Raw genomic sequence first — 22435 nt, 5'->3', positions numbered from 1 at the left:
TTCCTAAATGCGTAACTTTACCCGTAAGTCTAACAGGCCCACGCGAACACACAAGCAAGCGTGGATATCAAGTCTGCGCTGCTGCCTGAGCGGTGCCGGCGATCCCCGGCCGCGGGTGCCCGTGCCGGGGCTGCCATTCCTGAGGCCCCGCCCCGCTCCTCACGGGACCCTCACCCGCCCCGCCCCGCCCGGCGTGACGTCACACGGCTCAGCGACGTCACGGGGCAATGGCGGCGCCCAGGAGCGCACGCGGGGGCCAGCGGCGGTAGCGGAAGGCCGGGCCTGGGCAGGACCCGCTCCTTTCCCTTCTGTTCCCCTCCGATCCTCTCCGTTCCCCTCCGTCCTTCTCTGTGCCGCGGCTCCTGAGCGCGGTAAGCGCTGGGCGGGGCGGGGGGAGCAGGTGCCCGAAGCTGCCCGTGTGGCAGCGGAGGCCGTGCTGGGCCCTGCCGCGGCTCCCGGGGTGGGAGCGCTGCGCGACCTGCGGGGATTTATCCAGCGGTAACACTTTTATCTCCAGAGGTGTTCCAGGAGGGACGCAGTAAGCCCAGCCTGTCTGTTGTATTTAGTTATATTATAGTTTATTAAGTTATATTTTAACTATATATATATTAGAGCTCGAAGCTATATTTAAGTTATGTTATTGATATATTTTTTTAAAAAGCAAAGTAATTATTCCGTGGATTCCCATTTGCTTGAATATCAAGGTAGTCTCTATTCCTTGGATTTGAAGGCCTTCTTTTTCTTTTCCCTCGGTTTCTTTTTTAGGTAAAAAATGAAGGCCAGAAAAGGAGGAAGATTTAGATCTCCCTTTAAATTGAAACGAAAAGGCATTGAAGTAGTAGGAGAATGGAAAGCCGTGCAGATCGACCCCAATCTATTTGCTGAAGAGGAGTTTCGAGATATAGTGTGCTTGGAGGAACTCACAGAGTACAAGCTGGTGAGTTCTTCCAAAGTGGGGATAGTAAAAGAGAAGAAGAGAAAGGCTGAGAGTGCTTCTGAAGAAGGCAGTGAGGAGGTGGAGGAAACTGTCATCCCTCCGAAAAAGAAAAAGAAAAACAAAGATTTGAGGAGCCAAACAGATAAAGGCAATACTCCTAATGCAGCAGAAATTGATGTGCTGGTTGGTAAAGAGGCAAAGGGTGATGAAATAATGGAAGAAGATAATTGTGAAGACCACGGACATGTGGCAGAGAACATGTCAAGCAAAAAAGACACTCCAAAGAAGAAGAAAAAGAAGGTACCTAAAAACAAGGCTTCTCAAGCACAGCAAGCCCTTCCATCAGTAGCCATTTCTAAAAAAACCAAAAACTGGACAACAGAAGTTTTATCTGCCTCAACTGATCAAAAAGCTGATGTGTCTGCATGGAAAGACCTGTTTGTACCTGAGCCAGTGTTGCAGGCCTTGAGCTACCTGGGGTTTAGTGCTCCAACTCCTATTCAAGCCTTAGCCTTGCCTTCTGCCATTCGGGATGGCATGGACGTCCTTGGTGCTGCAGAAACAGGTACAAATCTGTCAAACTGATCGGGTGTCTGGGAGCATCCTCGTTCTCTTCTTAAAATGTAGCCCATGGTGGCAGGTTTTTATATGTAGAAGAAGCAGCTGTTATGTATTTAAAGAGCTTTTGTCTTTTGCATATCCAGCATATTAGTAAAGTTTTAAAACTTTGTAGCTTGCAAACATGGAAACGTCCCATCTTTCCAAAGCATGCAAAGCTTTGAAATCTCACTGAGTTTTTATGCTTTTGGCAGAAGTTCCTTTTCCAGTTTCTCAAACTGCTTCCTGTTTTGGGAATGGTAAGGTGATGTTCTGCAAAAGGCAGAATTAATGAAGAAAACAGGGTCATTTTTGCAGCAGCCAAACACGTGCTTCTGGCAAGACAAAGAGATTCCTGTGGAGATAATTCCTACTAGTGTGGAGCAGTGAGTAAACACTGGGCACAGTGTTAAGTGTGAATATGACCCAGGTCCTACTTGGAGCAGAACGGGCCCACCCTGTGCTCTGTCCCCTGGCTTTGCCTGTATGTTGTCACCAGCCTTTCTCCCTGCTTGTGCTTAAAGTGAGCTATTACAGTAATGAGAGGTGGATTCACATCCATCTTGTATTCAGCTCATGCTTTGAGCATTGCTAGCCTTCATGAAATTTGTTATAGCTCCTTGTTTACTTAATGCTATGAAGTCTCAGAACATTATGTTCCCTCAAACTTTGTTTGCAGTTCATACCTTTGAAGTTTTGCCTTTAGTTACATTTTTTCTCTAAAACACCGAGAGATAGGAAGCACGGTTGGAAGCTGCCTTGGTTTAAAAGCTTCCTTTACACTGTTTTCATCTGTTCCAGTTGCTTTATCTCACTGCTTCTCTGTAAAGTCATTTGCTACTCTCGAGCAAGAAGGTATAGTAACTAATAAGATATGCAGTCATTTGCATTTTTATTTTAATTAGAAGCTGTGTTGATGCTATTAGCTTTAGTAAGATTAGAAAGCCCTGCAGGGAGTGTTTATAAAAATGGAACTGAAAATTTAAATGATGTTTTTGTACTGCAGGAAAGTGCCATTTTGGCAGTGCTGGTAAGCAAATTCCTCTCCAGCTGCAGAATGGAAAGCACGGTTGGTGACAGGCTGTGTTGTTGCTTTATAATTTTGTATAACCCTGAGGTAGATGGAATGTATTTTGCTCATTTATTCTTTCACGAGTGAAATCCAGATCCTCTCCAGAGAGTCCATCAGATTATCATGTTCCTATAGAAACTTGAGAGATGTGGACAACTGCCTGTCAGGAGGTGCTGCAGCTGGGACAGGCTGAAACTCTCCAGTTCTTTTTTTGTGAGTGCTGCAGCATCTCTTAGCATTTGGCCTGAGGGAGGAATGTGTGAAGTTAAAGAACTATTAATGTCTTTTGGTAGCAACACTGGGGAGACTGGCAAGATTTTGGTATGGCAGTAGATCCATGAGCAGATCAAACAAAGGGAATGTGAAGGCTCGTTGTTTTTGCAATCTTGCTGTTCATTACTGTGTAGAACTAGTGAGGTTTCTGGTTAAGGAGCCAAATCTGTGTGAAATTATGCAATATGAAGCTGTTTAAAAGAGCATGAATTGACTTGAGCTGTAGTACCAAGATATTCTTTTCTCCTGGTTTTGCACACTTATCTATGGTATGTGGTTTGTGTGTTATAAAGATAATATGTCCTGTGAGGTGATAATTTGTTTAATTTGTATATGAGTCTAGTGCCTGCAGAATAATTCTGATATCACAGCCATAATTTGTCTGGGTGCAGTACTGACATTTGCACCAGGCAACTGCATTATGTTTAATTCAAAATCAGCAGTGTTCTTCACCTTAAAAACAGATATTCTGTATTACCAGAACCTTATTGTATAAGTGCTCTAAATATAAGTTATAAACATTTTCTACTTTAAGTGCAGACAGAAGTCATAAAATACCTCTCAGCCATGCATAAAGGTGGATAAGTGGATATGAGACTTTGCAGCAGCACTGGTCAGAGTGATGGCACTGGGCTTATCTGTATTAACTTATATTAAAGTTCTCCCATTAGATAGGCAAAATTGTGTGTTGCTGAGTTGGCAAACCTTTTCAGCTTTTTGATGTGGACAGGAATTGAGATGAGATTTCTAAAGGACTGCTTTCCAGCAATGGCCTGTTACAGGAATGGTGTAATAGTGTCTTGTAGTCTGGATGCTGCTTTCATGATTAGTGAACTGCTACATCTGAAAAGCTTAACTGGGGTGGATGTGCAACCAGGCTTTTCCTAATGTCTTTATTACTGACAGATAGTTCAGAAGGGAATATGTGGCAGGGATGTAACTTGCAGTTGGTACAGTGAACCCTTGCAATTAAACTTGCTTTTGACAAGCCCTGTCTCTCCACAGTGGATTCTCTCTTCTAAATTAGATGTATGTGTTCTGATTACAGCAATGTGACCCAGTGCTAGATCAGGAAATTGGATGGTGGAGTATTTCAAAATACAGTCTCTTAGAAAGTTGTAAATACAGGACAATAAATTGAAGATGGAAGCTAATCCTTCAAGTGCATTCCAGTTTGTCCTTGGCCTCATTTGCTATTGCTTTATTTGGAGAGCATTGATTAGAACTTTCAATTAGGGCATGGTATTCTCCTTATGGGCATACAGTTCTTTTAAAATACCTTGACTGCAACTGCAGCTTTTAAAAAACACTTCTAGAACAAATAAATATGCCTGACCTGCTGGAGATTGGAAAAATACTTGTTCCCCAGGAACAGGGCAATGGAGATGTATAAAGGAAACAGGAGAAAAGATGCTACTGCTGCAAGTTTGTGGCCTTCCAAAGATTATGAGTTTGCATCTGTTACAATGGTGTGTTTGAAGAACAGTGTGTGATTGGCTGGTGCATTTCTCATCTTTTCAAATAAATGACTTGTCAGTCTGTGTTATTATTCTTGTTTGTTTTTTTTAGGAAGCGGCAAAACGCTTGCATTTGCAATTCCAATGATTCACTCTGTGCTGCAGTGGCAAAAATCAAATAACTCAACAAACAGAAATGACAGTGTTTCTAAAGAGTCCCATCAGCATCATGATGAAACAAAATGGGAAAGTGAGGATGAAGCAGAAAAAGTAAGCCATCAGCAGGTTGAAGATAGCGGAGATGAAGATGATGCATCTTTCACAACAGGCTGTGTGAAGGTGCTGGAAAATGTTGAATTGGATTCCGATGACAAGACTCATACTGTTGATAAAAAGAGACCTCTTTTAGGACTGGTCCTTACTCCTACAAGAGAATTAGCCGTACAAGTGAAGCATCACATTGATGCAGTTGCAAAGTTTACAGGTATGTAAATCCCACAGGCCATGTTCCACAGCCCGATTAGACTGTGTTTGGATCTTGGCATTGGTGTTGAACCAGAATGTGTGCCACACTTTCTTCCATGAATTATAAAATTGGTGTGGCTTTTGAGGGGTTAGAGGTTTTAGCCACTGATGTGTGAGAAATGCATAGATTCTTCAGTGAGATGCATGTGGAAGTAAGCAGTTAATGTGAGCTATTTTGCTTTAAAATGTATCTTCCTTTAAATAATTATTGATTCATGCTCTTACAACACAGAATCAGTACTAGATACCTGGCAACAGCTAACTTTGTTCTAGGCTATATAAAATTAATAATTTTATTATATATAAAATTTTGGTTATATAACTTCATTTTTAACAAGTATATCAATCTTTGTATATACTGTATATGTATAACTTCATTCTAGCTAAAAAAAAAAAAAGTTATGGCCGTAGATATTTAGAGTAGATGGCATTGCTGGATTGTCTTACTCCTGCAGCAGTCAAACCACAGAAGTGTTACTGAGTAACAAAAGCAATTCCCCCTTCTGCCTTTCCTTTCCAAACCAGAAGTCAGTACATCTGCTAAGTGAGTGAGTGAGGACATGAAAATGTTGAAGATGGCAAGTTTTTCCCGATTCTCTCCACTTCTTCAGTACCAGTAAAGTTTATTTATTAAAGAGAATATGTAGTGCAACAAACTACTTTCAAGCCCATCTTCCTTTGGTCTCTGTATGTCCTGCTGTGCTCATCAGTCTGCATCTGACTACAAGGCTTATTTTAACTGCTAGCCTGAAATAATCAATTTATGTCATACAGTTCTGATAGGAGCAGTGCTATTTATGTATAAAAATCTGCTGCCCAAGGGATAATATACTTGCTGCAGCAGGAGGAGATATTTCGATGTGGACTTTCTTTATTGCCTCAAACTCACTTTGGGAAAACAAAAAAAAAAAAAACTGCTGTGGTGTTTCACAAATAGTCCAGAAGAGAGATCAGTGGAAGCTTGGATACTGGAAGGGTTTTGCACAGCAGCATTGAGTTTATCACAGGCCAATGTATTCTTAGAAGAAGTAGGGTGAAGTAAGCCATGTGTGGAGTCTGCTTCCAAAGATAAACTCCTTTTATTACCTCTGCAGACTACTTAAAGCTAACGAGGTCTGTGCTACTGTGCAAGAGTCATTAATCAGGTGGGAGCATATTGGTAGGATTATTCCATAGCAAATGAGCAGTTATTTAGCAAGACAAGCATTTCTCACTCTTATTCTTGAAAGGATCTTCTGGTTTTTCTTAAAGGGAATATGTTTGTTCATGCAAACATAATTGAGCAAAAACGAGACTCTGAAATACGTGTAAACAAAACTAACAGCTACGGATGTGGTTCTTCATGCTGTTGAAAGACAGGTGCACTAATTCTTAGCATCTAACTATAATGAGGATTTTTCTGCAAAATTAAGTGCATTTCTGCATGCTCAGTGTTGCATAAAACCCCTGAAGTTTCCTAGCTAAAATGCTTGTTGAAAGTTGCAATGCAGACTGTTTAAAACACTTCATGAAGTAGATATATATAAAAACATTCACTGGTAAATTAGTGAAATAAAATCTGTTATTTATATGTTCTAGGCATCAAGACTGCAATCCTAGTAGGAGGAATGGCTGCACAGAAGCAAGAACGTGTACTGAATCGAAAGCCAGAAATTGTAATTGCAACCCCAGGCCGTCTGTGGGAGTTAGTTAAAGAGAGACACCCACATCTTTCAAATCTACGCCAGCTCAGGTAAAGGTGCCTTTTCAGATAACTGCTGGATACTGAACTGGGCAGCCCTGCATGCTGATTACGTTTACTAACAGATTAAATAATTTAGACTACACAAGATCACCCATTTCTGTGTCAGTGTTTTATTGACATGCACGTTGATTATTTTGGTGGAGGGAAATATCAGTTAAAGACAGTAGTAAAAGCCTGATTTTTCAAAAAGAAATGCAGAGGGTCACTGTAGCTGCCCCAGCATACCTGGTGTTCCTTTCGGCTTTATATACATAACATCCTTTATGTGTTTAGCAGGAAAAGTTTTTCTTAAATGTATCAGGTTTGTGTTTAGCTGCACAAGTGTATTTTTACTGTGTGTTTTCTGCTTGACAGGTGCCTTGTGATTGATGAAGCAGACCGAATGGTTGAGAAAGGTCACTTCCTAGAGCTGTCTCAGTTGCTGGAAGTCTTAAATGACTCACAGTATAACCCTCGACGACAGACTTTTGTTTTTTCTGCCACTTTGACTTTAGTCCATCAGACTCCCACAAGAGTTTTACAAAAAAAGAATGCTAAAAAGATGGACAAGAAGACCAAACTAGAATTGTTAATGGAAAAAGTAGGAATAAAGGGCAAACCCAAAGTAATAGATTTAACAAGGAAAGAGGCTACTGTTGAGACTCTGACAGAAACCAGAATCCACTGTAACACAAATGAGAAGGACTATTATCTCTATTACTTTCTTCTCCAGTATCCAGGAAGAACCATGGTCTTTGCAAACAGCATAGACTGTGTAAAACGCCTCAGTTCTCTCCTCACAATCTTAAATTGTGATCCTCTTCCTTTGCATGCCAACATGCACCAAAAGCAAAGGCTGAAAAATCTGGAAAGGTTTGCTGAGCGAGAGAGGTGAGTTGATTTTAACTTCCTAGTAGAGAAAAAAAGAAATTGCAGAAAGGGTGCTGGGGAGGAGAAACAACTCTGTTAGAATAGGAGCAGGTTGGGGAAGTTAGCTGAGGATGTGAGTCCCCTGTTTATGAGCCCAAGATATGAATGATTAGGATGAGGTTTCACAGTTAAGGTGATGAACTGCATCAAGGTCAGTGGAAGGCCACCAAGATATTTGAGAAGCACTGGCTCTGCAGGAGAAGAGGCTGAAGGGACTGGGTGTATTACCTAGGAAAACTATTTTGTGGGGAGCTAATGGCAGCCCTCTGACACCATAAAAGGTTATCCAGAAGACAGAGCCAGGCTTTTCAAAGTGGTTCTTGATGGGAGGATGAGGTGCAAGTTGAAATAAGAGGTTCAGGCTGCATATGAGAGAGGGCTTTTTCTCTGTGAGGACAGTCAAGCATGGGAACAGGCTGCTTGTCTTGGAGTTTTTTGAGGCTCAGTTGGATAAAAGCCTTGAGCACCCTGGTCCAGTCTTGTAGCTCATCCTGCTTAGAAGAGGAGGTTTTACTAGAGACCTCCTGAGGTCCACTGGAACCTGAAATAGCCTGTGGTCCAGGAGCTTGTTGATGCTGAAGGAGCTGTCACTTGCCCTGTTTTCCGGCATGCTTTTAGAACAGTCCTGCTCTGCCCATGTCCTGGCTCTGCAGCTCATTTGATCCTCTGTAAGTTATTGAATCTCCCTAAACCATCAGAAAACTAACCACTTATTACTCATTTGCAGGTTTAGTTACAAAAATTAGTATCCCAAGGGTCAAAGTATCTTTGAGCAATGCAAAAGAGGGCAGTTTTGCCTTTTAGCAGTAGTGGGCAGCCAGGGCTTACCCAGGCAGACCTGTTCTGCCATTTTAGGAAACATTGTTTTGGGTTGTCTTTGCCTGGGCTTTGGGAGCAGACTTTTAGTGTCATTACTTCCACAGTCCAGAGGCTTCACATTTTAGTCCTGCTGTGAACTGCTGTGTGCTGTCTGGGAGTTTGTACCTTGTTAATGGATTCAGGCATGAAGAACAGAGATTGAATTGCTGTGATGGAGCTGCAGCGTCCCTTGGCAAATGTATTGATAGCATTTGCATAGGTCAGATGAGGTGTTTTCAGAGACTGCAGATTTTCAAGGCAGGGAAGAAATCTTTGAGACCATCTCTCATGGCATTCTGCAGACTGCAGGCTGTAGAATTTTCTGTCGTTATTTCTGCTTTGAACCTTGTAGCAATGGTGTATGCAGTCAGATGCCATAAAATCTGAACAAATTTCCATTACTTAAAAGTTACTCATTTCAGTTGCTGGGAGATGTTTTTAAAACAAACAGTTCCACATCCTTGGAAGGCTTTTGTCTTTGTAGAGACTGCTTATATAAAAGAACAACTTTTTTGAGTAGTTCATCTTGTCTAAGGAGAAATAGTAAATGTTAGAACAGAACTCCCCCCTTTATTTCTAGGTTTTAATTTACTGAGAGTTTATTTGAGTGCAAGTTGGTAGAAGATACTTCACCCCCCAAAAAATGTTATTTAAATAGATAAGGTTAATAATGTGATTTTTCTCAACTGGTAAAACTTTTAATAACCTGTCTGTACAGCCAGAGGATCAATTGTGTTGTTAATGGTGTGGTCATAGCAAGCTAAAGAAATTCTTTAAAACCTGGACAGTGCACTGAAAAGTGTAATGCAAGGGCACATAAACCCCCTTCCTCATTGAGTAACAATTTTTTCTAGCATTCTTGGGAACTGAGAGAGAAGAAAAACATAGGAAAACAGGATCCAGCTAGGTGTAGTGCATTTATTTCTTGAAAACAGACCAGTTTATTTATTGACTAGACCTGCTGAAGGCAACATTTGCATTTTTAAATTTTACTGTGAGAATTATTGTTCCAAGACTGCCCTTGAGGTAAATTTGGTATCATTTCTGTAAGGGCAAAGAGAATGCATATGTCCTACAGACTATACAGTATATACTTGTTTATTAAACTGCTATGGTAGAATTCTAGGTTGCTGTATTTTATGTTGCTTGGCAAATTATTTACTCTTCAGTTTTATGTTCATTAAATTTTGTCATTTTCTCAGCTGTGTCCTCCTGACAACAGATGTTGCAGCTCGTGGTCTTGATATTCCTAATGTCCAGCATGTCATCCACTACCAGGTTAAGCATTTTTAATGTTTTTCCTTTTACTATTTTGGTTTGATATAAGTTTCTGCTGATCCAAATCCTGAACACTGTAAAGCTGTAATTCTTGGTCCCATGTATAGTATAGTCCCAAGTATAGAGATTAAATAATTTACCTGTCCTTAGTGCTTTGTACTTAAAGATCTCATTTCTGCAGTGGCTGACTGCAATAGGTAGCACTTTATGAATGTGTGCCACAGAAATGACAGAATTGATAGGATCCTCACTGCTTTTTGCTTACCTTTGATATCCAAAGGTGTCGAATAACTCACCTTTATAGCTCTTCTCTGAGGACACATAAAATATTTTCCTGCTTTACAAATGAAATGACAGAGGGTCGGAAGTTAAGAGAGACTCACAAAAGATTACGCAAGGAGAAATTCTGGATCAGCGAACACAAAGTGTGTCAAGACAACATCTTCTACGTTCCTTTGATCTGTGTTACATACAATGTACAGTGTGTAAGTGTAAAACCCCATGTTCTTGGGCAGCCTGCTGTCCAAGGCATGGCAGGCTGTGCTGCAGTGCCCATGGCCAGCTGCAGGGTTCTCTGAATTCTTGCAGGTCCCTCGTACCTCTGAGCTCTACGTGCACAGGAGTGGCCGAACAGCCCGAGCTGCCAATGAAGGCCTCAGCCTGTTGCTGATTGGTCCTGAGGACTTGATCAACTTTCGGAAAATCTATAAAACATTGGAGAAGAGTGAAGAGCTGCCATTTTTCCCAGTTGATGCCAAGTGCATGACTTCTATTAAGGTAAAGAAATAAGAGTCTTTGCTTGCTTATTTATATTACTGATATGATATTGCCTGTTGTGTTCTTTGCAGTTGTCAGGTGAAATTTACTCTTGAGGATCTGGATTTGAAAATTAAGTTAATTACACTTTATATTTTTTAAGCAATAGCTATGATTTCTCCTCAATAACTGGCCCAAGAGAGGTATTCAAACATAAACATTACTTACATTTTTCCAGAAACAGCATAGGGAAGCAAATATGTTTTGTGGCTGTAGAGCTGGGATGGCTCTGTTAAGTACATTGTTTAAAGCCTCTTATGTTAGTAAGAAAACCAACAGACTAAAGAACAGTAGCAGGTCCAGGGATATTCAGTGGTCTTCACCTGCCTCTTCCCATCTGAAGAATTGAGTTTGAGTTGAGAATTGAATTGAGAATGAGTTGTCTGTTTTTCTAAAAGTTCCTGTGCTGTGAGGCCACAGCACCACTGAACCCTGTCAAACTGAGTGTGTTTCCCTTTCCTAGGTTATTGCCCATTTTAAAGAGGATTCAGTCATTCACTAGCTCACAAGATAGACAATGGTTAGAATTAACAAAACAATGTGTTTTAGAAAGCATCTAGTCACTGCAGATTTTCTGCTTCTTGAGTAAGAGACTATTTCATGTCTCAGCATTCTCTTGACAGTTTGGATTGTCAGTCATGTACAAATGGGACATATTTAAATACTAGATTTTAACGGAAGCCAGCTGGGATAGAAATGTCTGATTTTGCACAGTCACTGAGAACAGGAAAGGGTGCAAGCAGTGAGATAATGCAGCAGGTGTCTTCCTCATGGTGTTCTGAGGCTTACCTAGTTGGATTGGACTGAGCACAGGGTCTACCCCAGTGGCAACAGCAGTATCCTCACTTTGGGAGTGATGACAGCAAGTTTCAAAACCCAGGCTTGCTGCAAACAGGATATTTCTTTCAGGAGATGCAGCTTTCTGAAAGAGGAAAGAAAATCAAATAAATGCTTCTATGGATTATTTTTTTTCTCCTTTTAGTACTAATGAAGAGAATCTGATTTCCATCCCTACCTCCCCACTGCCCCCTTCCACCCACTAAATGTTTCTAGTTACTGAAAGAAATCTGTTGTTTTGAAGAGTGTTGCTTCACAGGTTCCTTCTGTGTTTCTTGATGAGTAGTTCTTGACTCTTATCATGCTCTGTCAATTAATGGGCAAATAAATATTGTTTCTACACTTTCCTTTTCCTGTCACTCTCTCACAGTCTCTCCTATCTGTAATAATGCTCCTCTCCTCAGAAGAGATCTTTGTAATTGTAGCTGCAGGACTCCAGCCTCATAAGCCCTTGCAACAGTCAGGTCTTACTACTCTTTGTGCTGGGTTTAATCACAAAGCCACTGTAGTTGGGACAAATAGTTCCGCTGGTTCTTTGTGTCTGTCCCGGTGGCACACTCCTTCCCTCCTTTTGCATGGCTTCATTCAAGTTCAGGAAAAGTCTGAAGGGATTTCAGACTTGAGAGGAATAGAATTGTTGAACCAGGATAGACTTAAAGAGGACTTAAACTTTACAGAAATGGAAAAGCTTACTTTAAATTTATTATAATGATTTGAAGTGGCTGACTCAGTAGTGCACTGCAAATGTTACTCTTCTCTCTCTGTAGTAATTGCCCTGGCAGCCCTGGCTGCTGCTGTTACCATGTAGCACCTCACTACTCAATATCCTATACGGGTTTGTTTTATGCAACTGCAAGTACATTCCAAAGAGCAGAACTTGATTCTTGTTGATTTATATTTACTGTTAGTGCAGATTTTCTTTCCACGGTGAATTAATTATTTGTTTGGCCCAGCTGGAAGCCTGCAGGTTAGGTTAAGTTTGCTGGACATCTTCGTTCCACCTGTGTGCAGCTGGAAAGAAGGACAGGACATTCTGTCCTGTGCCTAAACAAGATGCAGGTGCATTCCTGAAAATATGATCTAGTCCTTCCATATGGCCTGGAGGAGTTTACTTTCTTCAGAGTGGAATGAAACTAGTGGCTGCTCTTTACTGCTGAGACTAATAACTGTGAGATCAAGCTGTACTATATAAGTATGTAACTTGGAAATGATTAGTACCTCAGTCATGGTTTGTTCTTGATGTCTCTCAAATGTTTATAATGATTCATTCATAGGATGTTGAGTTGACATTCAGGTGTGCTGAGTAGTTGAGATGTTTTAGAAGTCAGATTCTATCATGGATCTAAGGAAGGAAAACGCTAGTGAATGATGTGTTTTTCAGGTGGGGCATCTCCTGGGACATGGGTAGGGAGCAAAAGTGTCTGTGCACCCCAGTTGCATTGTAATGCAAACACTCACTCTGCTAAAGTACCCCACATTTAAACCTGCTCATAATGTCTAAATGTACTTTCATTGCAGGAACGGATGAATTTGGCAAGGCAGATTGAGAAGGCAGAATTTTTCAACAGTCGGGCAAAGCAACACAACTCCTGGCTCCAGCAAGCTGCAGATGCTCTTGAGATTGATCTTGATGATAACATGTTGATGGGCAAGTAGAAAATCTTTTTTCATGGCTGTGCTCAGTAGGGCCCATGGCGCTGGTGTCCAGAAGAAGCCTCACCATGGCAGAGAAGCTTCAACAGCTGCAGGACAGGGGTGGGGGGAAAGGAAAGGAGTGTTGTTGATGTGTGGTGTTAGCAGTGTTTTCAGGATGATCGTGCAGCAGAGAGTGCTAGAGCTGAGGGAGTGAGGTGTGACAGTTCTGGCAAGTCACAGACAAGTCTACATACTGTAGGACAGGCACTGTTGAGCTTCTGGCAAGCATTTCAGAGTAATGTAAGCAGCCCAGTATGTCCTGACTGAATCTTGTTCCCTCTTGTCATAGAGAAGGCTGTTTCCACACTTCTGCTTCTCTCTCCCACTCTCTTGTAGTCAGGCATCAGGACAGGAGCCTGACAGCTCTGTGTGGGAACACCCAGGAAGTGCTAGGGAACACCAAATATTATGTGAGCCTTAAGTAGGTTGAGCTGTGTGGGCTAAATGGCCAATACATATATTGAAGTTGATGAGGGTTTTCATGGTTTCTTACATTTTTAATTTCTTACATTTTTAAATAAAAAATAATCTCTTACATTTTTAAAATTAAATGTTTTTGTAGGCTGTAGCTGAGAGAATGTGTAGGGCTATACAACTGCAAGTGGCTATTAGTTCAATGCCTTGAAGTTTTGCAAACCTTAGATGCACTGTAAAATGTCCCATTGTGTTCATACTTTGGGAGCTGAAGGTATGATTTCCTAGCAGGTCTTTGAAGGCAGGCTGAATAGGGTTGCTGCAGAGGTCACTTCAGATTAGTCTGGCTCTAACCTGTTAGCTGCTGAATATGCCAATGCCTTAATTTTGAAACCTGCTTAGATTAATGTCTTTTTTTATTCATGCCTGGACTAGCTGGTTCTCAACCACTTTGCAAGCACACACTAACCATCTCTGTCTAAATTGTTCAGGAGTGCTTTTAGATAATTAGCACTCTGCTGTCTTATTTTGACATAATATGAGTATGCTGTACTTTGGAATGAGTTTCCAAACAGCACATCCAATCCAAGTAAGTTGTGACTCTCAACTGAAACACTTTATAATTGCCACCCAGAAACTTGCCAGGTTTATGCTTTAAAGTGTACTCAGTCTCTAATTCTTGTGTAGCTTGTTGGAGACCAATTAAACTCCCGGTCATTCCTGCCGCAAGTGAAGTGCCTCTTACACAGTTACAAAAGATTTAGTAATGTGCTTTTAATGTTACCTTACGGTGACCTTGCTGGGGTCAGCATCTGCCCCTATCACTACAAAGGCCTGCAATGCAAGTCTTTTTCTTGTTGTAACATTCTGTATCTTTGATTTCTGCCCCAAGGAAGAAAAGCTAGTGAGCAAGAAGAAAGCCAGAAGCAAAAGATGCTGAAGGGCATGAAAAAACAACTGAAACATATGTTGTCCCAGCCACTGTTTAAAATCCTCATGAAAACCAAGTACCCAACACAGTCTGGAAAACTACTCTTGCCTCAGCCATCAGTGAGCTGTACAGCTCTAGGTGCCGTGTCCAAAAAGCAAGCCAAGAAGAAGAAACCAGTAAAATGAAATTAGATAACAGCAAGATCATTTAGTGTGACAGAAGCAAGGACTATCCTCATTAAGGCTGTCAGTGCTTATGGAGGAACCCAACTAGAAGACAGATTGTGTAAGGATGTTGCCTTTGTATTGGTGTTGCAGGTATAAAACTAAAGGCAGATTTAAAGGGCTCAATTAACATTTGGTTAGTTACTGTTGAGTCTTGTCTTGGATCTTGGTTTTTTATGTTCTTATTTTCTTCTTAAATCTCTATATTAATAGAAGTTAATTAGTTTTCACATAATTCTGATAATTACTCCATTTTGTGAGATGGGTAAGAGTAACTGGGTGAAATTCACTGTGGGCATACTCTAATGATAAAACTTGATTTGAATTTTAATGTCTTTGAAGGACAGGGGAAGGTCGGCTATATACAGTGCGAGCACAGTCTGAGCTGGTGGTAGTGGGAGGTTTGGCTTTTACTGCCTCCAGCTCAGTGTGAACAGCAGAAAGTACAGATAATGTTACCAGTAAGTCTACACTTCTGGTTATGGAAATGTCCCAGTTTTCTTTCTCCTCTGATAATATTTCTCTGTTCTCCACCAGGTTTAATTCTCTTAGTCCTGTGTTAATACATTTCAAATATGCAAAAAAAAAGTTAAGGTGGCAATGGGCCAGGAATGACCTTGGGAGATGTGTAGATTTCTGAGGAATAAGTGTTGCTACTAAGTGTTTTCTTGATTAATATTTAGAGTTAAGCCTGTATTTGAAAATATGTTAGAACCATGATCTTCACTGTAATGGAAGCGATGATGTTTTGAAATGTCGTTTTTGAAGATTGTTCCATGATAATTATACTTTTAAATAATTTTAACCTAATATGGGCAGGTATTTTTTAAAACTGTTTTTAAAAATATGTCAGAAAAATATATTTTGAATTTTTGTTAAATTATATCTTCCATAAACTCCAAAGCCTGTGTCTGTTTTCAATTACTTGAGATTTCTAAATCCCTCATAGCTGATGCTGTTTACACTTAGCAGGCAAGGAGAGGGGAAAAGCACCCAAAAGATAAGACAGTGGGATCTGTATTGGTGGGAGGACAGGTAACCTTCACCTGCTGGCTCTGGATGAGGCTTAGTTTCTGTGTCTCAAACAGTATGGAATGTACTGGTGTCACTGCCATGACAGGAAGCACCAATTCACTCAGCTACTCGGGGAAATTTGTCTGAGGAGTTGAGTGGCCCCTCTAACTACTTGCTAGTTATGTGAGAATAACAAACTCTCTATTCTTTCATCTGTGTAAATAATTGAAGCCCTCTGCCTCTGGAGGGCTTTTCTCTTGTTTTCATGCATTACTGAAGAAAAGCTGTGACAGTGTAATCATAAACATACATAGCTTGTCAATTATGTATGAGACTTCCCTTGCAATGCACTGTTTGTCTCATGCCCTTGGGAACAGAGGGGGAAGTTTTTGGGAGAAGAGATGGTGAGGTTCTGTTTCCTCTTTCATGTGAGGAGACACATCTTTGGAGTTAATGTGACATCTGAAAAATAAAAACATTTTTATGATGGTTCCTTGTAAGGAAGGCTGAAAAAAGGAACTGAACAAAGGTCAGTATGCCCTCATTTCTTTCCTGTGCCATTTTAATCAGACTCTTACATTATCAAAAGGAAACTTGTATTGGTTTTGCATCCTGAAGAGTTTGAAGACCAGGTAGGCCTTTTCTGCATCTTACGATGTATTTGATTCATTTCGTTAACAAAATCAAGGTGGGATCCTGACAACAGAGCTCAGCATCTCCCTCTCTGAATCTGCATGAGCAATTTCTAATTCCATGAGATCATGAGGAGAACGGAATTGGGGGACAGTGAGAGTTATTTCATTTCTGTCATTGCTATGAAGCTTTTCAGCTGCTTTTGTTTCCCTGTGTTTAACAATTCAGCTCTCACACGCCCAACCCACTGTCTTGCCAAGTCTCCCCAGGGTGGAGCATGGCACTTGTGCCCTCCTTGCTGCCTTCATAGAATCATAAAACCTAATGCTACCATGCCCATACAGCAAAGTGCCACATCCACTTGTTTATTGAACACTCCAGGGATGGTGACTCCACCACTTCCCTGGAGAGCCTGTTCCAATGCTTAATGGTCCATGTGTGCTTGTGGGACATGCTCTGGGGCTGGTTTGCTTCTGCAGCCTCTTATGTGCTGTGCATGAGCTCTCAGTGGTTAAATCTTCTAATGCTGCACCCCTACAGGAGCTAAAGCAGAGCCTGGACCCTCAAAATATCTCAGTGTCTTAAGAAGAATCTTTCTGTCTAGAGCTCTGAAAGCTCTCTTGTATCTGCCTGTCTTGCCTTGTCATTGCCTTACCAGAATACCCCGAGTCTTCCAGCTAGAGGAAAAGCCTTATATTTGCTTTAGCTAATTTTAAAAAATTAAACCAAAACCTGAAAGATACTACCATTTAGCTGCTCACTCCTATGTGAATGAAGTTACTGCAGAAAGAGACGACAGCAAAGCAGAATGTTTTCTCTATCTCTGATTTGCATGTGTACTACTGGTGCAAAATAGACATGAGGAATTTTACATCAAGTCCATATGGGTAGTGTAATCTTAGTGTTTATCAAATGTATAACATCAAATGTTTTCTCTAATGCTCTGCTAGCACAGCAGTTATACTGAGGCCTCAAACCAGTAATCTTGTGTTTTGTGGCAGCTTATGTCTGCTGAAATACCCATAATTAAATGACTTATTAAGTCTATTTAAACTGTCAAAGCAACTTCCAAGTAGTTTAATAAAAGCATGACTTCAGCAGAGTGGTGGTAAGGTACAAGCTGATACAGAGCAACGAGTACAACCTAACAGAAAAGTGAAACAATGGCTTCTGAAACTTCATTTTATTTTCTGAATGCATGGGGCCAGCTGACCTCATCCCTGCCTCAGAGTTCCTGCTCTGTCATACTCTATAAAGAAAAGGAAGAGTCCCTGCAGTTTAAGGCATCTGCTGAGGAGATACTTTGGACAGGATCTCACTTATTAGACAAGAGAATTTCCTGACATTCCCCATGCTTTTTCTTTCCTCCCCTGTGTGTTAATAAAACCACAAATCAGCAGAGCAGAAGCTGGAGTGATGCCTTGCCATATGCCAGCAGCCCAGGCGCAGGGCTGGCCATGTGGCACAGGGGAGGTAATTCACACCTTCCTGAGAGAGTGCCGGCTACCCCACACTCACTGCAATTAGTCTGGCTGGGTCCCTGAGGGGAGAGGAGGTAGGAAATGGACACTTTGACAGCCTCACCTCACACAGCCTGACACAAGCAGGAAAATATGGCAAGAAACGCTGTCCTTTCCTGGGTGTTGAAACGCCCACTGCTTTGTCCTGTGCTGGCAGGATGTGGGTTTGGGGTGCCTGAGCTATGCCAGACGTTTTGATGAATGGCTTGGTGAAGGAAGGAACTCAGAAGTTGAAATGAATGACAGATAATATAGCAAGCAACAATCTGTAAGTAATACCCAACAGTCATTGCAGAAAAGTAGGATGTTGTCAGTGGTCATAGGTTTGGGAAGTAGAAGGGAGGCACAAGACAGAAAGTATCACTTTGGGAAAATAATCCTGGTTCTGTAACCTATAGATCCCATCTACAGCCCCCTTCTGACACTCAGGAAGATGTCTGATACTGTTCTGGCCTGTGACAGATCTTTTATTTCAGCTTCTTTTTGTGAAAGGTATTGCAAGGTTTCAGTGTTTTCTCAAGTCAGTCATAAGCTCCTCCTGGGGTTGGCCTCCCAGAGTGAGTAAGAAAGAGGAAAATAATCTGTCACTCCTGTGGCAAGTTTATTGGCCTGGGGAAGCAAGTGAATAAGAGCTGCTATGCTGCTTTGCCTTGGAGTTCAGCAGCTCTTGCTGTGTAACTGGAAGAAATTGTAGCCAGTTTCCAAAGCAACCAACTTTAGATGGTACAAATTGCCAAATTTCTGTAGGTGAGAGCTGCACTTACAGAACATCAACACAAAACCTGGCTTGGAAAAGCAGAACAGGCACTACAAAATACATATGGGCTTTAGTACCACTGGGCTAATTAAAGGTCTGATTATTTTTATTACTGAAGTAATTATATCAGTCGAATCACTAGTGTGGATGGTTTTTTAGAAGTAAAGTTTCTTTTTCTTTACTTGTGGCAATATCTATAGGAGTGTGAGCTGACAGGTGTTATGGATTGACACACACTGGCCATCTTAACAAGGTCCAACCCTAGGATCCCACTGATTAATGCCAAGTCCAAGTAAAGGTTTCCAGTTCCTCTTTTGTTAGTTCTCAGGTTCCAGCTGTGTGCCTCTGGACAGGGACCCTTTCCCCAGACCGTGTCCCTCAGTTATACCTGTACCACCCATCCCTCAGTCCACACATTTCTACACTAAATTCTGCTCAGTGGTCTCTCAATTTCTTACCGGTTTTCACTGTTGCTGGGCTGGCCTTCTCAAGTTACCTCATTCTCTTGGAATCGTCTCCTTTGTCTTTGCATTCTAGAAAACAGAAGGAACCGAAACATCTATACAATGAAGAGTTTAATACCTGAACTGGAGTAACCATTCTAGTATCTTAAGGTATAGAAGACAGCCCAATAATAAAACTGGTTGAAACCACATCTTGTGCCTTTTTTTTCTTGTAGATGTTTTTGTGTTCCTGGTATACATGTGGAAATTTGTTCCTCTCCATCTAGGAGGCTGGTCATAGCAGGGACAGAGGTGGCAGATACAGCTAAATGCCTGCCAAACACTATTTCTGCTGGTGGCACAAAGTATTTCTAACAGCCCATTGCTCTATTCCTAAAGGCCATTTCAAAGCTCCCTGACTACAAATTCAAGTAATTTTATTTTTTAAAGTCTTATTATTTCTTTTTCCCCTCTCCTGAGGACTGTGAATGATACTGAATGTGTAGTTGTCACTGTGTTCCTAAAATTTTCTAAATTTAGTATTGCTGCTGGAAAGTGAGAACCTCTAGAAGGTTCTATGTTTTCAGGTATTCGACATCTGGTAAGGATGTTTTTTTTAATCACTCCCACAGTAACAGTTTTCCTGGTGGGAAAAGCTTCTATCCATTCTGAGAGCTGATCTGTGATTACCAGTGCTCATAAGAGGCATGTCAGCAAAACCACATAGAAAATGGGAAAAATTAATTTGATCATACTTCAACCTCTTGTTTGTATTTTGTGCTGGAAAACTTTCAACATGTGGGACAAGAAATCAAAATACTTTTCATTGCTATATATATTCTGGGGACTGCCTACATTTTTTCAATCTGGTTAACATTTGCTAACATGTCTCCATGTATTTTATCATTAAAGCATTTAGCCAAACTCATTAAATACTTTCTTGGTAGAACAGGTTATCTCCCAAGGCTCCAAATTCCAGTTTCACCTTCCACAGCCTCCCAACTTTCCCATGGAACCCATTCTTCCTGAGTAAACTCTGCATATATTTGGGCAGGATTATGGATCTCTACTCAACCGGCAGCACAGGGAGTTATTATGGTGGCACACTCGTTGTAGGTTGTTGGACAGCAGTTTTAGCTGCTTTATCTGCCACTTCATTATTTGTTCTGCTTTTGTGGACCCTTTGATTTGGGCAGAACATCACATTGCAGCAATTTCCCTTGGAAGCTGAACAGGTTCCAAGAGCATCCAGATTTCAGTTCCATTAGAAATCTACTTTCTTGCTGAGGTAAGGAACCTTCATTCTTTCCATAGCATACCCACTGCATGACACACTCCAAAAACTTACTTAGAATAAGAATAAAACACTGCTGATGTCCCCACCAGACTGCTCAGGCTAACATAGTTAATTCATCAAGGCTTGTAGAGGTTCTGGTTCAAGTACCTCTGGCTTTTTCACCACTACATAGCCTATATAAAATTTTCCATTCATGTAGCATAAAGATCTGTCAGGGATAAGGGTTAGATTGGAGTTCTCTAGAGGCTGATCCAGCAGATCTTCCTGTGTGCAGTTGGAGTGAACAGAGCCTTAGCAAAATCCTGACAGGGCTCATCATCATAAGGGGCAGGCAGTAAAGTTGCTGGATTCAAAACATTACATCTCCTTAAAATAACATTATTCTCATTTAAGATAATCAAATTATTTTAAATCACAGCGGTGTGCCTTTTGTGGGGACAATGCTTGCGTAACATGTTGATTCAACAAGTTGTACTTCATGGGGGACACTGAGGGTTGAGGGGTGCCCCGGGGTTGATGCTGTGCCGCTCTCTGTGACAGTGACCCCCGGGGGTGATGCTGTGCTGCTCTCTGTGACAGTGGCCCCCGGGGGTGATGCTGTGCCGCTCTCTGTGACAGTGACCCCCGGGGGTGATGCTGTGCCACTCTCTGTGACAGTGACCCCCGGGGTTGATGCTGTGCCGCTCTCTGTGACAGTGACCCCCGGGGGTGATGCTGTGCTGCTCTCTGTGACAGTGGCCCCCGGGGGTGATGCTGTGCCGCTCTCTGTGACAGTGACCCCCCGGGAGTGATGCTGGGTGGCTCTCTGTGACAGTGACCCCCCGGGGGTGATGCTGTGCCACTCTCTGTGACAGTGACCCCCGGCTGTGATGCTGTGCCGCTCTCTGTGACAGTGACCCCCGGGGTTGATGCTGTGCCGCTCTCTGTGACAGTGACCCCCGGGGGTGATGCTGTGCTGTTCTCTGTGACAGTGACCCCCCGGTGATGCTGTGCCGCTCTCTGTGACAGTGACCCCCGGGGTTGATGCTGTGCCGCTCTCTGTGACAGTGACCCCCGGGGGTGATGCTGTGCCTCTCTCTGTGACAGTGACCCCCCGGTGATGCTGTGCCGCTCTCTGTGACAGTGACCCCCGGGGGTGATGCTGTGCTGTTCTCTGTGACAGTGGCCCCCCGGGGGTGATGCTGTGCCTCTTTCTGTGACAGTGATCCCCCGAGGGTGATGCTGTGCCGTTCTCTGTGACAGTGGCCCCTCGGGGGTGATGCTGTGCCGCTCTCTGTGACAGTGGCCCCCGGGGTTGATGCTGTGCCGCTCTCTGTGACAGTGGTTCCCGGGGGTGATGCTGTGCCGCTCTCTGTGACAGTGGCCCCTCGGGGGTGGTGCTGTGCCGCTCTCTGTGACGGTGCCCGCTCCCGAGGCAGCGGTAGACCTTTAGAGATGTCAGCGCGATGCCCGCGCAGGACCGGCTGCGCTCGGTGCGGGGCCGCGGGGCGGCGGTGTGGCCACGCTCTGGAGGAGCGACTGCGCCCGCTGCTGCCTTGCTCTCACACTTAGTTCTAAGGATTTGGAATAATTTGGCAACCCCAGTGCAGGAGCAGAAGCTCCTCCTTATATGCTTTGGAAATCCTTTCCTCTCTCTGGACCCCACTGTACGGGCCCCACTTCTGCCTTTATCCCCCAGTATCCCGGGTCTGCAGTGTGCTGCTGTGCCTAAAAATCCACACAATATCTTTCAAGCCAGCTTTAAACAAACTGAAGAATATAGTAGGAGAGCCAGTGAACTCTTGGGGCAGGAGGGTCCATGTTAGTTGTTAATTTTTCCACATAAAAGCAAACAGAAGTTGGCTGCCTTCTGATGCAGGAATGGTAAAACCTAGCAGTCCCTACAGGAACCCCTACCCCAGATCAGCCCCTCAAACCCCTGGACAACACACTACTCAATCCAATTACCTAATTCTGGTCAGTGGTCTCCTGATTTCTTATTAGTTTCCACTCTTGCTGAGCCAGCCTTCTCCTGGAGTTACCTCATTCTCTTAGAATTTTCTCCTTCCTCCTTGTCCTTATCTTCATTTCACTCACATCTGCTGGATTCTGCTACTTCTGTGTTAGCAGAATTTGCTCAAAAACTTGCTCTAGGTCAGCCCTTGCAGCCTAGAGCTTCAAGTGCTTTAGTTATTAGTGCTAAGCAATTAATCCTAAATTAATCT

General features: G+C 42.4%; 1 protein-coding gene across 2 annotated transcripts; it reads left to right on the top strand.

Moving 5' to 3' along the window:
• The first annotated feature begins 206 nt into the window (after positions 1–206).
• On the top strand, positions 207–15483 carry DDX24 (DEAD-box helicase 24). Of its 2 annotated transcripts, none has more exons than XM_063399282.1 (9): positions 207–371; positions 766–1502; positions 4449–4820; positions 6440–6593; positions 6960–7475; positions 9575–9650; positions 10239–10427; positions 12822–12951; positions 14305–15483. In XM_063399282.1, the coding sequence occupies exons 2-9, from the start codon at positions 773–775 to the stop codon at positions 14526–14528; spliced, it is 2391 nt and encodes a 796-aa protein (XP_063255352.1). In that variant the 5' UTR covers positions 207–371; positions 766–772; the 3' UTR covers positions 14529–15483. The 2 variants fall into 2 exon arrangements, with proteins under 2 accessions (XP_063255352.1, XP_063255351.1); XM_063399281.1 differs by having other exon boundaries at positions 12822–12955; positions 14309–15483.
• The last annotated feature ends 6952 nt before the right edge of the window (positions 15484–22435 follow it).

The sequence above is a fragment of the Prinia subflava genome, chromosome 5 (assembly GCF_021018805.1).
Source record: "Prinia subflava isolate CZ2003 ecotype Zambia chromosome 5, Cam_Psub_1.2, whole genome shotgun sequence".
Classification (NCBI taxonomy): Eukaryota; Metazoa; Chordata; class Aves; order Passeriformes; family Cisticolidae; genus Prinia; species Prinia subflava.
Note: the sequence above shows the minus strand (reverse complement) of the source record. Positions and strands in the feature narration are given on the sequence as shown.